At 34.8% G+C, this 16,279-nt stretch overlaps 1 protein-coding gene across 1 annotated transcript in view; it reads right to left on the reverse strand.

Annotated features, from left to right (window-relative positions):
* Nucleotides 1-16,279, reverse strand: part of PLXDC2 (plexin domain containing 2) — a gene marked incomplete at its 3' end in the record, with an annotated part of 202,662 nt that overhangs the window by 28,176 nt on the left and 158,207 nt on the right. The window contains exons 8-9 of the mRNA XM_008582507.1: nt 5,452-5,547; nt 5,126-5,207 (exon numbers count right to left, since the gene is read on the reverse strand). Of these exons, the coding sequence (XP_008580729.1) occupies nt 5,126-5,207; nt 5,452-5,547 (178 nt within the window). The remainder of the gene's footprint in view (nt 1-5,125; nt 5,208-5,451; nt 5,548-16,279) is intronic.

Raw genomic sequence — 16,279 nt, forward strand, 5'->3', positions numbered from 1 at the left:
AAAAAAAAAAAAAAAAAAAAAAAAAAAAGAAAAGAAAAGAAAATTAGCATCACATCTCATTATGCTATGCCAGAAGCTTGTTTTCTGGAACTTCTTAGGATCTTTTCAATTTACACTCTCTCCCCAGCTGATCTCACTCAATCCCATGAATTTAAACACTATCTATATGGTAATGACTCTCCAATCTGAACCTCTAGCCAGGACCTATACATAAACTGGCTTATGTGTCCCTGCATACTCGACGTTTCCACTTGAAGTCTGATGGACATCTCAGACTTAACTTGTCCCAAACTAAATTCTTTATTTCTCACTACTCTAGTTTCTGTTTCTTATGCCATTTTACCTCTCTCAAAAACTTAGTACTACAATCCACCACATGGATGGAATAAAAAGCTAAAAAGCATCTTTGATTCTTATCTTTCCCTTTTCCTTCACTTCTAACCCATTAGGAAGTAATCTGTCATCTTCCAAAACATACTGTGTATTCATTCATTTCTCCAGATCCCCATAATTATCATCCTGTCCACGCTATGACCATCCTTCCTGTAGACTACTACACACACTCCTTACTATTCTCTTCCTTTTCATTCTGCTCACCCCCTTCCAAAAACAAACAAACTAACCAACTAACTTATTCTCCTTGGTACAGCCAGAGTTACATTTTAAAAATATAATAAAATCATATCACTCCTCTGCTTAAGTTCTAAAATCTAAAAGGCTTCCCATCATCCTGAGAATAAAACCCTTCCTGCCTTACAAAGCCACCCATGTCCCAGCATGTGGCTACCCATGTGACTTCATCTGGTACCACTCTTCCTGCTTGCCCGGCTCACAGTGCTCCCAACTCACTGGGCTTATTTCCTTTCCTCATCAGATCAAGCCTGTACCTACCACAGGATTTTTGCACTTGTCATAACCTTTGAAATGCTCTTTGCTTTCACTTTGGTATAACTGGCTCCTTATCACTCTGATCTCAGTTTAATTCTTACCAGGTCTGAGAAGTGTTTCTTGGCTAAGAGTGCAAAGAAACTACTGGCTCTTTAAAAGTCAGCAGACCACTCATCACCATCTGACTTTTCTCTTTAATTACCAATTCCTTTATTTTCTGGCTTACTAAGCTAAACTACAAGCATTATGAGAGCTGTGGTTTTAAATAATACTTGATTATTTTTCTCAACTATCTCAAAGTTTACATCAGCACTTGATACGTGGAAAGTACTTAATACATTGTTAAGTAAATGGATGAGTGACTAAATATTTTAAGAGCCCAAAGACATTTTTGATTAAAAAAAACAAACTTTTAGATGTGATGGCTGACCAAATCAGTGTCTCTTCAAAAGGGCAAGGTTGCTTAAAAATGATACTAACAAGTAAACTCCTGTTATTCTCATCAATTTTCCTATATTTCCCTCAACATTTCTGTTTATTTCTCTTACCGTTGCACTCATCACTACAAACTCTATTTCCTATGTATCTATTTGCTTAAAATCTATCTCTCCATACTAAAAATGTAAGCTCTATTAAGGAAGTGATTTTTGTCTCTCTTTTATCACCACTGAATGTAAAAATTTTAGACAGTAGCTTGAAAAGAGACACTCAGAAATTTTTTCTTGAATGAGTGAAGGTATAAAGTATAGGTGAATTGAATTCCTCAATTTGCAGTGAGGAAACCAAAGCACTCTTACGTAGAAGAAATGGGCCAAGTATTTTAAATAAATACTTTCCATCCTGAATCTCCTTATATATTCCTGTAACTTGAATTCTCCTAGACCTTGGCCAAGCTATTACAAATATTTCATCTTAGTTTTGCTCCCTGAAAAATGGGAATTAAAGGAAATAAACAAATCAATTAAAGTTATCTTATCTTTTTAGAGCAAGCCCAACTTGGGAGCTCAGTAATTACCACCAACTGATTATCATTCGAGGATAAATAAGCACAAAGGAGAAAGTAAGAATGACAGAGAAAAAAAATCAGAGAGGCAATTCTCGTGCTGCTTAGGATAAGACTTCTCTTGTTTTGTTGAATTTGTTCGTAAAAGCTCTAATGTCTGGGGAGATGCTGCTGGGCAGCAAAGCGAAGTTTGGAAGCTCACAGGTCTGGGGAAAAATTAATAAAATGCAGTGGGGAAATTAACTTGAACAAAAGTGCAACGAGCCATAGTTAAATCAATTAGTTAAACAGGTTTTCATACATATATAATCGAGTTGCTGAAGAATTAAAAATAACATTTTAAATCAGCGTTTTATTTTTATTTTTTTCCTTTTTGTCTTTTTTCGTGTCCGGCAACGGACCGCAACCCTCAGTGTCGCGCCCGTACCGGACCGGGACCGGCAACGGGATCGCAACCCTTGGTGCTGCGCCCGCCCCTCGCTCAGCCAGTGAGCGGGAACCGGTCTGTATGTGGGATCCGAACCCTCAGCGAGAGCGCCACTGCGCTCCCAAGCGGCGCACTGTAGCAGTGCGCCACTGGGCCGGCCCCTAAATCAACGTTTTAAATCCCCCAAAAATTTAAATCCAAAATTTCAAATCACAGTTTGGTACACCAAAGAGTAACATGCAGAAAACCGGTAGTTTTTAAAGTAGAGTTCTTTGATGAGTTTCTTCCTCATTTATACGTATCACCTGTTTTCTTCATTAATCTTAAAGAAACTATGCTTCTAATAATATGCAAAAGTCTTAGGCTTCGGTAGACTTTTCTCTACATTCTTCTTATGCCAATTTCAAAACCATTTAATTTTCTTATAGCATCAACTATAAAAAGATTTGTTTTTCATTAATACGTATACAGTTTTCCAGAAAGCGATGAAGATTAGCTTGCCTCCTGTACTGGCAACCTGGCAGGTGTGAGGCTGAACAGGTGAGATATTGAGAACAAACTTATAACTTAAGAGCTGTGAAATCCTGCACAAATGACTTAGCTCCTATAAACCTCAGTTTCCTCTGCAGTAAAAATGTTGTGTGATATTTGAAAATTTTGGGGAACAATTTCTGGCAGAGAAATCTTTCAATAAAATGAAGGTTGTTAACAGTAGAAGCAGATTCCAACTTATGGATATGTTTTGACTGGCAAAATTGCTTGTTTGAAAATTTAAGCATATATTTCCAGCAAAACCAAAATGCATACACACACATTCATTTATAATGAAATGGTTAGTGGTAGTTTAGTTTCTAGACGAGTCTCCAAAATCTTCATTTACCATAACATGATTTCAGTTGAGAATTATCCTAATGGAACTCTGGCTAGGGTGGTCAACTGGTCTCAGTTTTCCTTAGATGTTTCTGGTTTAGCAATGAAAGTCCCTCATCCTTGGAAACTCTTCAGTCCCAGACAAACCTAACCATGATTCATTCATTTGGAACCTAATCATGGTTCATTAGTTTCTCCATTTTTTCTGCAGTTCCAGGTATGTTCTTAGGCCATGGAGATATAAGGACAAATTGGATATGGCTTTTGCCTTTAACAAACGTAGAGCTTAGCAAAGGGGACAAACAAATGAGTAAGTGTTCTCAAGCCTTATGCTAAATGCTAATGAGGGAGGTTTACCCAGCATGTGGGGAAACGTGGGGGATGGGCAGTTCACACAGACTCAGAGGAGGTGCCCGCTGAACCGGATCTTGCAGTAGGTATGCAACCCAAACCAGGGTCCTCTACTTACTTCTTTTGAGTATTACTTAAATGTACATATTAAAATGTCACCTCTTTAGTTCCCTTTCGTCCTTATCTAACAGATTTTGAGTAACTTCTGATATGCACATAATCTTTATGGAATCCTAGCAAAATATTTATATAAATAACCACAATCCCTTGATTTTATACCAGTTCCTCCCACTCTGGATCTGCAGCTGAGTTAAAATCTACTTTTAAAAATGCTAACTGCCTGCTTGCTTTTTCATGATTTGAAATTCATTTCACAAAGGAAATTACTGGAGCAACACGTTAAATCGAAAACAAAACAGAGGTTATCATAAATAATACTGTTCTAGCCACAATACTATGTTAGTGAGTTAAAAATGTTTCCTAAGGCTTGTTTATCAAAGAATTGGCATTCTATTTTTTGTCCTTCAGTAACTTTTGAAGCATTCCTGAACATGCCTTTATCATTACAGCAAATGCTACAGTAAGAAGATGATAAGACAGATTACTTGTACAACTGAAAGCCCTGGTGTAATATTCATTAACAGCATGAATATTCGGCTCTCCACCTGGGAGAAGCAGCAGATTTTTCATAGACTCTAAAGGCGGGGAGAGGACTTGTTCCTAGACAGACTGTCAGCTCCATGGTGGGGGTAGGGGGTGGGTGGCAGGGACCATGTTGGTATTGCTCACGGTTGTGTTTCCAGCACTTGGGACATAACTGATGCATAAAATGGTTGCATAAGTAACAAAACACATTTTAAAAAATGTCTCACCCCATATTTCCAACAAATGATCACTCAGTCTCCGAAACAGTCTAGGGACTGAAGAATCTTCTTTGCCACTCATGAAAATCAGTAAATCTCTTTGACACCAGTAAGTTATGCAGCTTAAATTGCTTAGTTACAACCTGGGGCCAGAACCACGTGCTCTATTTACATAGGGGTCAGGTGGTGTCAGCCTCAGATTATTTCTCTAATTCAGACTAATAACATTTGAGGTATTGTATAGGAATTTACTAAGAGTGTGCATGTGATTATTATAATCCGTCCTTGCTATGGAAAAGGTAGCTCCAACCATGCTTTCTACAGAATATGGACCAAAATTATCAATTCATAGACTCAACTACAATGATCATGTATCTTAAACCCCATAGAGAATTATAAATGTATGTCTGATAATGATCTCATTGAGTATAAAGGTTCTTAGTAATTTTGAGCACTCAGACAAAACAAATACCCAAATCCCCACTTTTGAGCTTTTTTTTTTTTTTTTTTTTTTTTATTTTGGTAATGATATAAGGGTACTTATAAAGTTTGTGAAAAGATAGAATTAGATAATACATATCTTTCCAAGAACTTTTTGAAGACCCCTCATGTATATTTTATACATATGTACCATACACTTGACATACATTTAAAATTCAATGAGAATGTACAGGCAACAAGTCTTCTTAAAATTTTAAAATTTGTTTTATTATTATTTTTTACCTTTGAAGTTTACTACACCAACTGCAGTTGAAGCCAATCTGAGAGGACACACAGGGACCACAACCATTAAACTGGAGACATGCTAAGAAACAGGAGAGAATACATTCATCAAGGCTAATAGGCAGTGTGGGGGAAAACAAAGATTTTTCAACCAAAATAAAAATCACCATCTATCTGCATATACACTCAGGATCAAAATATCCATGCATGCTAAGCACAATTATAATTACATAATTAACACAATTATTGTAACTATAATTATTGAACAGATCAGATCATCACACTTGCAAATCACTTTTTCTACCTATGTTCATATACTAACGTACTAGGTAATGGGGTCATCTCCACAGCTGAAATGTTGGTGATTTTTGACATTTGTAGCTCTACTCGGTGGTATTCATAAATTGTTCTTCTTCGAACATCTATAAAAACAAAAATGGAAAAAAATCAACTTTCAGCATTTCCTCACCTATAAAACAACAGCATTTTAATAATGGATGTAGAATTACGTGCTTTTCACCTGTTGTCGTTTTAAAATAGAGTCTCACCCTGTGAAGAAGTTGATTCTAAAAAATCTGAAAATCATATTCCCATGTACACAGAACTCTTTTTGTCAATGAAATTGAACATGCCGATTAGGCTCTCGGACATCTTGTATTTTTAGCAGGGCTCCAATTCACCGTTGCCCAGAGTATATTAAAGATGTCTTCTGGGCCGGCCCGGTGGCGCACTGCTACAGTGCGCCGCTTGGGAGCGTGGTGGCGCTCCCGCTGAGGGTTCGGATCCCACATACAGACCGGCCGCTCACTGGCTGAGCGAGGTGCGGGCGCAACACCAAGGGTTGCGATCCCGTTGCCGGTCCCGGTCCGGTACGGGCACGACACTGAGGGTTGCGATCCATTGCCGGACACGAAAAAAGGAAAAAAAAAAAAAAAAAAAAAAAGATGTCATCTTTACAGATTTATACATTTTGAAAGATTTTGACACATGAAATCAAGAAGGTAAGATGACACTATTTCTCCCAAATTAAAGCTAAAGCGAGTCCTTTAGGACTGAGTCGCAATTTAAAATTTTCGCAGTCTAAATAACGTTAATGACAGAATAAAAATGTTATTCCTTTAAAGGTCTAGAATAAATTTCATTAATAAATATAAAAACAGAAATTAAATCATTTATATACAGCATGGTGACTACAGCTAGAAATACTGTATTGTAATTGAAATTTGATGAGAAAATAGATTTTTAAGTGTTCTCACCACACATACAAATACCATATATCTTAATCAGCTTGATTTCAGTAATTATTTCTCAATGTATATGTATGTCAAATCATCACATTGTACACTGTAAATATATACAATTTTTATTTGTCAATTACATCTCAATAAAGCTGGAGAAAAAGAACTTAAATCATTTTAAAAATCAGTATCACTATGTATTAAACATACAGTATCATATCTAAAGTAGGTTAATAATTTGCATTTATATTGCATGATGTAATTTATAATAATTCATCAGAAAATCCATCAATGTCCCTGAGGTTGAGGCTAGATGAAGATATTGACAAGAACTTTAATAATTAGGAATCAGGTAAATATAATCAAACATATTTTACAACAAAACAAAACAATTAAATACATTTAAAATCCCAGTTTAAGCCCTGTTCTAGTGAGCTTGCGTGGCTTTGGAAAAAGTAAATGGAAAAGTAATGTTATCAGCATTTTATTTCATGCTTGGAATCCTCATAAGAACAGAAATTCTTTTCCTGAATAACATCCTATCAATCAGAAATTATTTGGAAGGCTATAAGTTAATTTAAAAATATCATAGTATCTCAGGAAGTAATATGTCCGTGGTTAATAATACATGCTGTATTAACAGGCTATCTGGTTGAAATCCCACTTCTGCTACTTGGCTTTTCCTGAATAACATCCTATCAATCAGAAATTATTTGGAAGGCTATAAGTTAATTTAAAAATATCATAGTATCTCAGGAAGTAATATGTCAGTGGTTAATAATACATGCTGTATTAACAGGCTATCTGGTTGAAATCCCACTTCTGCTACTTGGTGTCTATGTGAACTTGGACTCCTTTATTAGCTCTCTGTGCTTCAGTGCTATAGACTGAATGTTCCCCCAAACTCACTGAAGCTCGAGCCCCACTGTAACAGTGTTATGAAGGTGGGAAATCAGACTACAGCAGTATTGAAAGGCGGAGCCTTTAAGAGGTGATTAGGTTGTGAGGACTGTGCCCTTATGAATGGTTTATTCTTTTATGGAGCAATGAGTTAATGGTTTAATGGGTTCTCACAGAGTGGACTGATGGCTTTTTAAGGAGAGCAAGTGAGCACCTTAACAAGTCCTCTTGCCATTCTCGCCTTGTGATACCCTGGCTGCCGTGGAACTCCATACAGAGACCCTACCAAGAAGAAGGCCCTCAACATATGCACCCCTTGGACTGTGAACTTCTCAGCCTTCAAAACTGTAAGAAATAAATTTTATTTTCTTACAAATTAACCTGTTCAGGTATTCTATTACAAGCAACAGAGAACTGACTAATACATTCAGTTTTCTCATCTATAAAATACAGATAATAGTACGTATATAACTGAGTTGTTCTGAGAATTAAAATGAGATAATATATGAAAATTGCTTAGAATAGTCCCTTTCATATTGTAAGTGATCAATAATACTTAGATATAATTCCTATCTTACTTTAATGTGGCAACCATTGATCATACCGGTTATGTGCTATATAGAATGATCTAATTTCTATAGATCTAAACTCATGGAAATCACACTAAGATCCTAGAATCAAACTTCTAGACACTTGTCTCCAATCTTATCTTAGAGAAGATTAAATTTTTATTGAAGTCTTTAGACCAAGTTGACAGAGTTGAAATGTGGTGGGCCAGGAGATAGTGAGTAGACTTTTAGTAAAAGTGCTCAGAAAAAGGAAGATACATACACATCCAGGAAGTTGAAGATGTCAAATATTTACTTATAATCTGCAAATATCTTTACTTTTCTCCACTCATGTTCATTCACCCACTGTTTATAACTCCAGAAGAGGTGGGAGAGGGGCAATACAAACCCTTTTGGGACGAGGAGTGGTTTTAAGGCCACTCACTAAAAATATCCTCAGGCTTATCAGATTGAAAGACATGATTTAAAAACCCTAATACAATTAATTTCTTTTTTAGTATAACTGAAAGATGAATGTAAACTTTTGAAACAGTACACTTCATGAAAAATTAGAGAAAATGCTACTTTCATGGTACTTAGTAAGGTTTCTTGAGACATTTGGATCATAATATCATCTTTTTTAAAAAAAACTTTTAAGGCAGATAAAAAGATTGCTCATTTTCTACCTTTGTCTCTATAGGATGAGTTCCTATATAGTGCTTTCCTATGTATTTTGCTAAACAATTTAGTTCTGAGAAATAAACAACATGGTCTTGCCATAAGATCACTAGGATGGGGGTTTGTAAGTCTTCATGCTAAAGTTTCCACAGTGTCTATCATATTACTTGGTACTTAAAATGGTGTTCTTTTCATTTCATATTATACTTTGAAAATCTCAAGTAGTAACAATGACTGAGAAGCCTCTGGAAGTTAATTATTGATCAGGTATATGGAGTAAAGGGAAAGAGTGTATTTTTTTCTACACTAGTTCTATTATTTGCTCAGATAACCTCCAACTATTGGGAGGAGATGAATTTAACATAACCAAAATTAATAAGAATGGTTTTTGTTTGATGATCTGCCAATCTATGACAGCTTCCAAATGGTCATTTCTGTAGAATTTTAAGTCTACCACTGTTAAAACAAGTAATTAGAAATTTATTCAGTGGTTGCTCCTACCAATGCTAGAAGCTTTCATTTGATTCCAGAAATATATTTAGCTTACATGCCTTCTTCAAAAAGCCAAAATAAGGGCTGGCCCAGTGGCGCACTGCTACAGTGCGCCACTTGGGAAGTGCGGCAGCACTCCCGCCGAGGGTTCGGATCCCACATACAGACCGGTTCCCGCTCACTGGCTGAGCGAGGTGCGGGTGCAACACCGAGGGTTGCGATCCCGTTGCCGGTCCCGGTCCAGTACAGGCGCGACACTGAGGGTTGCGATCCGTTGCCAGTCACGAAAAAAGACAAAAAGGAAAAAAAAAAAAGCCAAAATAATGTTGAACCAACATTCAGTCTTAGTGGTGGTGATACAACTTCAGTTACGACTTTACGAAACCAAGTTCAACTGCAATACTCACCCATTGGGAGGCTTTAAATTTTTTTTTTTAAATTAAATCTGAGCAGAGTAACATGTAGAGAAAATATAGTTAAGAGAACAAATCTTCAGATGATGTGATTCAAAGTGCAAATATTGAACTGCATGTTTTAGAAAGTCTGATCAAGAATCCCCTCCAATCAATATCTACTCTAGCTGAAATCAACACAGACTAATGAGTACCCTGTGTCATGATGAACCATGATCTACTTTATCTGCCTGTCTTCAAATCTAACATTCACATGGAGAAGATATGAATAATTTCCTAAATCAGCCTATTCTTGTATTTATATAAATATTTTAATATTTTGTCTGAATCATCAAATAAATGATTTGCTAACCTTTCTTTATTCATGTGTTGCCGATGCTTGATGACTGTCCCAAATGGTATTATCTTATTTCTTTTCTAGTTCAATTTGAGCCCAACACATAGCACCATTTATTGAGTATTCTTTAATCTAAATAGCACGTATTCCACAACTACAAGTCTCATTCCCAGCATGAAGACTCAGGAAAAAAGAGACTCAAGATAAAAAGAACACTGTTACAGTGGTTACAAGCTTCCTACACAAAAATGCAATGTATGAACATAATTAGTCAGTTGGAGTTGTTAAAGCATCTATCTATAAAAAATGAAAAAAGAAGAAATAAAATTATAAATAAAAACTGTGTTAGCCTCAGTTTTTTTTCCCGATTCCCTGTATAGTTCTAATTCTATTAAATAGTAATGTAATTAGGCATTAGATAAAGCAACATAAATTTTGGGTGACCACAAAGTGCTAATCTAAACCTCTCATCATTTCCTCACTGTTGGGCAAGTTTAGGCACCGCTAAAATGTAAATGGCCAGATTTTGTAAGTTACTTGAACATGCATAAAGGAAATCAGAAACACAACCTAAAACAACCCTCACATTTCGCTACCTTCTACTCATATTTTACTAATGGCTTAAACAAGCTGCATTCCTCCTTCAGCAATCGTTTTGTCCAAGAACAGAACCAGAACCAGCCTTGGGACAGTAAATGGTCAATGTAGTGTCCATGTAGTGGGCTGCTGTGGCACGTGGACTGCAGGTCTGTGCTGTGACTGACAGCATGGTTCCACCCGCCCAGGGCTGTCTATCTGAACATGGTGCTTCCTCAGGGGAACACACTTCCCTGTTCCTGCGACTTATGGGAAGAGTGTATAATACACAATTGCAATGTCATTAAACCTCACTTTTTTTGTGTGTGACTTCATTAAGTAAAGTAAGGTGTCAAATTTAAAATCAAAGCATTCAAACAGAAGCTTTCAGTGCTAACTTACTCAGATGTTTGGCACTTATGTGAGGGGAAAACCCTATATTTTGAAGAAACAAAACTTACCATAGCAAAATTCAATTGGAAAAATGAACATGAAAGCATGTTTAAAAATGTAGGCGATCACTATTAGTTAAAAACAGAAATAATTCTGTGTAGTAGGAAAGTGCAAGTCAAAATAGAAATAGTCATTATGGAACAGGGAAAAAGTAAGAGATAATTAAGCTAAGGAAAAGTGTAAATTTGAAGGCAAGTATGAAAGAGAAAAGTGGAAAATCTAATATCTGAGATCATAATTTAAAACAAAAAGACAGATCAAACTGAATAGAAAAATTCAGCTTAGATTATTTCTGAGAACTGTTTTGGCTACTTTCCCATGCCTTCCATGGCAAGCAACTACAGAGCAGCATTTGTGAGGACGAGCTTTTGACTCAGTATTTGGAATAAAATACAAGTACATTAAGTTGGGTTTCTCTTCTTTAAACTGATAAATCCTGTCCTAATAGATACCCAATAAATATATGTTGAATACATGAATGTTTAAGTGCCTTGAATTTTTGGCAATGTATTAAAGTCCTTTCTGCGACTTTTTAGGATTTTATATGAGAAATAAGATAATTCATGCTTTATTAAATAAATTGAGAGACACATCTCTAAATTGGTAAACATTACTTTCTCTGAGTGTGTTATATAGGATGAAATGTCAATGAATAAATAAAAAAAGAAAGAGAAAAAATAAAATAGAAAGCAATAACCACTTTTCCCTGAAGGAACCCTTTCTTATTCATTAAAACTCTAGAAAAATTCTCAAATATGTTAAAATTGGTTAATCATTGATTTCTGATATTCAGAAAATTCTTAGATTTTTGCTTTTCCTTAAAAGTCGAGTTAGGGTCAATCAAATAAGGTGCATTAGAAATACATGTGTTAAGACAATAAAATATTTTGCACAGTGCATTCTATCCTCAAAGTGTTTGACAAAAATTATTTCACCAAAAAAGTATAATTTCAATTTATTTCTTTCGTAGGGCCTGTAGTGAGCTAGTGAATACTCGAAAACCTAAGTACCTAATGAAATTGCGCTATAAAGAGAAGCAATTTTATCTTTGGTAAAATGAATAATTTTGAAGGGTCTTCCATTTTGAGGAGAGTGAAGGTAAAATGACACAATTTACTGAAGATTTATAAATTCATCTGTCCTTAAATGAATGAAAAGGCCTTGATAACTTTGAAAATAACAAATGAGGTCCAGTTCCTCTGAAAAGGCTTGAAATGGGTTCTATAAAATACTATGAAAGAAAAAACATCTTCACTACAAGAAGATTTTTTTTTGTAGTTTTGAGCACATCTTTTTATTATAGTTGCTAGATAATTATAATGACTACTTCCTACCACCAAATCAAAACTACAAATTATTTTCCATGGGGAAAATCAGTTATAATGGTTATATTTGAAAATTTCTTATTTTATAAATATACTTATACTTGAATATTTATTACTTAGTAATATCTAATATTCTAAGTCCTTTTAAAAGGCAGATAAGATGTAAAAAGAATGTTTATGTAAATAGTATACTTGGCATTCAATATTTTATTTAGATACATGCATATGATCTATTGCCCTGTCCAATATGGTAACCACTACTCACATGTGGTTCTTTAACTTAAAATTAATTAATTAAATCCAATTACCAGTTCAATTCCTCAGGCTCACAGGCCACACTGCAAGTGCACAGTAGCACACGCGGCTAGTGAGAACATGCCCGACAGTTCAGATTCAGAACATTTCCACCAGCACAGAAAGTTCTTTTGGATGGGAAACTGGTCTATGCAACTATTTCTTTGAGAATTAAAGCTTAAAATATTTTGCATATACTAAATGAAATTCTGTTTTTGTTTATTAAAGTTATTTTGTTTACTCTCTAAACATAATTTTGGTCAACTTCTTTGAACAATTGCTGCCTAGTCTGTAAGCTTATAAAGAGACCATGTGTGGCAAATATATACAAATGTTCCTCAATGAGTTCAGTGACCCCCTATGTATTTTTAAAATATATTTGCTCTACAAGTTAATTGTCAGTTTTGTTTCTGAAAATGACAATGTTTCTTATTGTGCTATGAATAATAATAACCAACAAAGCAAAGGTACATTGCAACACAAATAATGTCAATAAATATAAAACAACAGATGCTGATTAGGAAGGGCTTGACCTTAGGAAATTACCAGATAATGGACTGCTGGAGAGAAGAATAAAGTGGAGCATTTTAAGAGATTCAGAAATAGTCATTATCGTAAACTATTGTAGAAATATTTCAAATTAGGTCAGCAGCTTTCCAATTTTGTTTCCAATGCTAGAATTCTGCACGTGTGTGTTAAAGTAACTTTCTTACTACTAAAATGACACAGCCTTAAGTTTTCCAAATAAAAGAACCACATGGCATAAGTGGATTTTCTGGGTTTCTTGCTGGAAGCGTTATGCTCATTTAAGTTCAGAGGTTGAAGAAACAGTGAGACATGACAGGGAAGGTCAGCACCCTAGAGATTAAGACTGAAATTCAAAACGTTAAATTGGAGGACAGAGAAACAAACAAGTGTGAGTGGAACTAGTGAGAAATGTGCATGTGTCCTGGAAGACCTCTGCACCCTGTGTGAAAGGGTTTAGAGAGACATAAGCCGAGGCTGAGGAAGAATTACTTAGAGCTATTTAATGAGAAATTATGGAAATTACAAATGATGTATAAACATATGACAGTGTTAAAACTTTCCAGTAATCAAAAGACAATTAGAGCAACAATGAAATACCATGTCCTGCTTATCAAATTTGCAAAGTTTAAAAAATGTTAATTGTGTCTGAGACCATTTGGGGAAATGGTATCCAACATAAGGCTGGTGGAGGAGTAAATTGGCACAAAATTTATGGAAAGCAGTTTGTCAAAATACATTAAAAAACTATTAACAGTTAACATATACAAATTCATTTTCTGAGAATCAGATTTGTTTAAAAATTTTAAAACAAAGATATTCAGCACTGTTTCACCGATAATTAATACTAGAAGCAACTTATATGGTCAACTAATGAAGAGAAAGTTTACATAAAATTTGAAAAAAAGGAATTTATTATAGAAATTAATGATCACATTTTAGACAGGTATTTAACAATGTAGAAAAATGTGTTGTATATATTAAGGGGAAAACAGGTGGCAAAAAGGATTTATGGCACAGTGTCAATTTTCTTAATGTGTGTGTGTTTGTGTGTACATATTATAAATGAAAGGGTGGGTGCAAATACATACATAAAAACATTTACTGTTTTCTCTGTAGCAGATTTACAGTCAATAAATTTTCTTCTTTGGGTTTTCTGTTATTTTATAAATTAGTCTTAATCAAAGTACACTACATATCTAATCAGAATAAATATATTTTTACACTTATATTTCTGAAATGGATAACTCAAGTCATTGCGTATAGACCTGTTTTTCATATCTGTATGGGTGGTGATGAATCAGCTGATCTCTGTGGTCTTTCTCTTTCTAAAGTTTTACGAATAAATTTTACGAAAAACAGAAAATGACTTAGAGATGTACATAGATGACACATACAAGTCTTATGAAGAGATATTTTAAAATGTACAATATTATAGTCAGAAAGAATTAGGAGTTCCAGACAGTGTCAAAGTGTTTCCTAGTGGCCCTACTCTGATGCGCACTTGGGTTGGGGGGGTGACATCTCAGTCAGTGTCAGTGACTTTTAGAGTGATGATGATGATGGTGATTAAAAAAAAAGCTGTAAGTACACATGTAGTGCTTATTTTATGCCAGGTACTACATGCTGTAAAATACTGCATTTGAGGAACTTATATGCTTGTTTTATACATAAAGCTATAGAAAAAAATGCTCAAGATCTCGTGATCAATATTCACACTGCAATATCCCTCATACTATCTATACTTTAAAGTAATCTTTCATTTTATTTTTTTTAATATAAGTGTTAATTTCACCACAGGCTTTTTTTCCCCCTGGCAGCTGGCCAGGTTGGGAATCTGAACCCTAGACTTTCATTTTCATTTTTCTTTTTTGAAGGAGCAAAGTAATATCTCTTGTAACCACAGAATTATTTGTCAATTTACTAACAATGCCTGAATTCCCTTTGATATTTAAACTATCAGATCACCTGATCTTTTCTGAAAGATGAAGGCTACCTAATTAATTATACTTGAAAATTACAATGAAATCATCTACTATTCGGAAGTCCTTAAAAACTGAAAAATGAGTTTTTGTTGTTGATGTTATAAGGAACAGGTGGGGAGAAATTTTAATAATAAATAAATTAAAGTTGTCCTATAGCTTTTTGAATGCTTTATCAAACTTTCACCAAATCATCATGATAAGAGTGGTATAGTATTGGTGGTCCCACTGGGAACATTTTTCTTAAGGCCGGAGCTCACTTTCTTATGTTGCTATAGCTAGTTTAAGCCAAGACTCTAGGTTCTATAATGCATGTAACCAAAATGATTAAAAGAACAGAAAGCTGATCATATGAGAACAGGTCCTATGTAATGCACCTTGGAATAGAGAAGAAATGTAACCGTCCATTACTCAGGATAATGATCAGTTGTTCCCTAAATCCACCCAGGGAAAAAAGGTGGTAACAGAGATAAAGGATTTAAATTCTTTATGAGGACGACTCCTAATAGGGTTGTCAAATGTGGGAACAGGATTTTGAAAAGGACTTAAACACTTAACTAATTTCTGATTGCACAAATATGTAACATATAGAATCATCTCTAGGTATCTCTAGGAATCATCTTATATTTCATACACAAAAAATAAAACTTGTAGAACTTGTCTTATGCTAATCCTGAGTTATCCTCATCTCTGGCATGAATAAATAAGTATGCTTCTTTTTTTTTCTCTAGCTGAAACACAATGCAACCATGTTTCTCCTATTATACAGAAGCTCATGTAACAGATATACTTCATAAATGTGGGAACAGATTTTTAAGGAGATTAAAATTTTCTGTTCCCAAAAAACATTTTCAAGTAGAACATATCAGTTCCAATTGTCTTGCTCAAATATGATCCTATCTAAGGGCAGGCATTGGGTGGGTGGGGGTTATGAGAGACTTAGACCTTCAATTTTTCTTGGCTAATTTTTCTCAGGATTGAAATGTAAGATCAACAGGAAATGCGAATGCCATTCTGGCACACAGCTTGCCTGAGACAAGCTTTTCTCTGAACTTTGAGTAATGATTTTAAAATGAATACTTAGTCCCAAACTTTAGACATCTCTGGTCTCAAAATTCACATAAATTTCTCCAATTTATTCAGTGAAATTTCTATTTGGAAGGATATTTTCCCCCGAAAACATAACAGTTAATCCTTTCACAGCATAGCAAGAGATACAAAATTGCATTTAGGGATGCTGAAGTCTAAATACAATTTTATCATGGGGAATGTACTGATACAATACTCACATATTAAAATACATTTGTAAAAAAAATTTGTACATTGGTGGTCTTTTTCTCTAAATAATGATATATCAGAACAGCAATGTGGGCTAAAATGTCTTCTGAGTAAA

This window comes from Galeopterus variegatus, unplaced genomic scaffold (genome assembly GCF_000696425.1).
Source record: "Galeopterus variegatus unplaced genomic scaffold, G_variegatus-3.0.2 Scaffold2652, whole genome shotgun sequence".
Classification (NCBI taxonomy): Eukaryota; Metazoa; Chordata; class Mammalia; order Dermoptera; family Cynocephalidae; genus Galeopterus; species Galeopterus variegatus.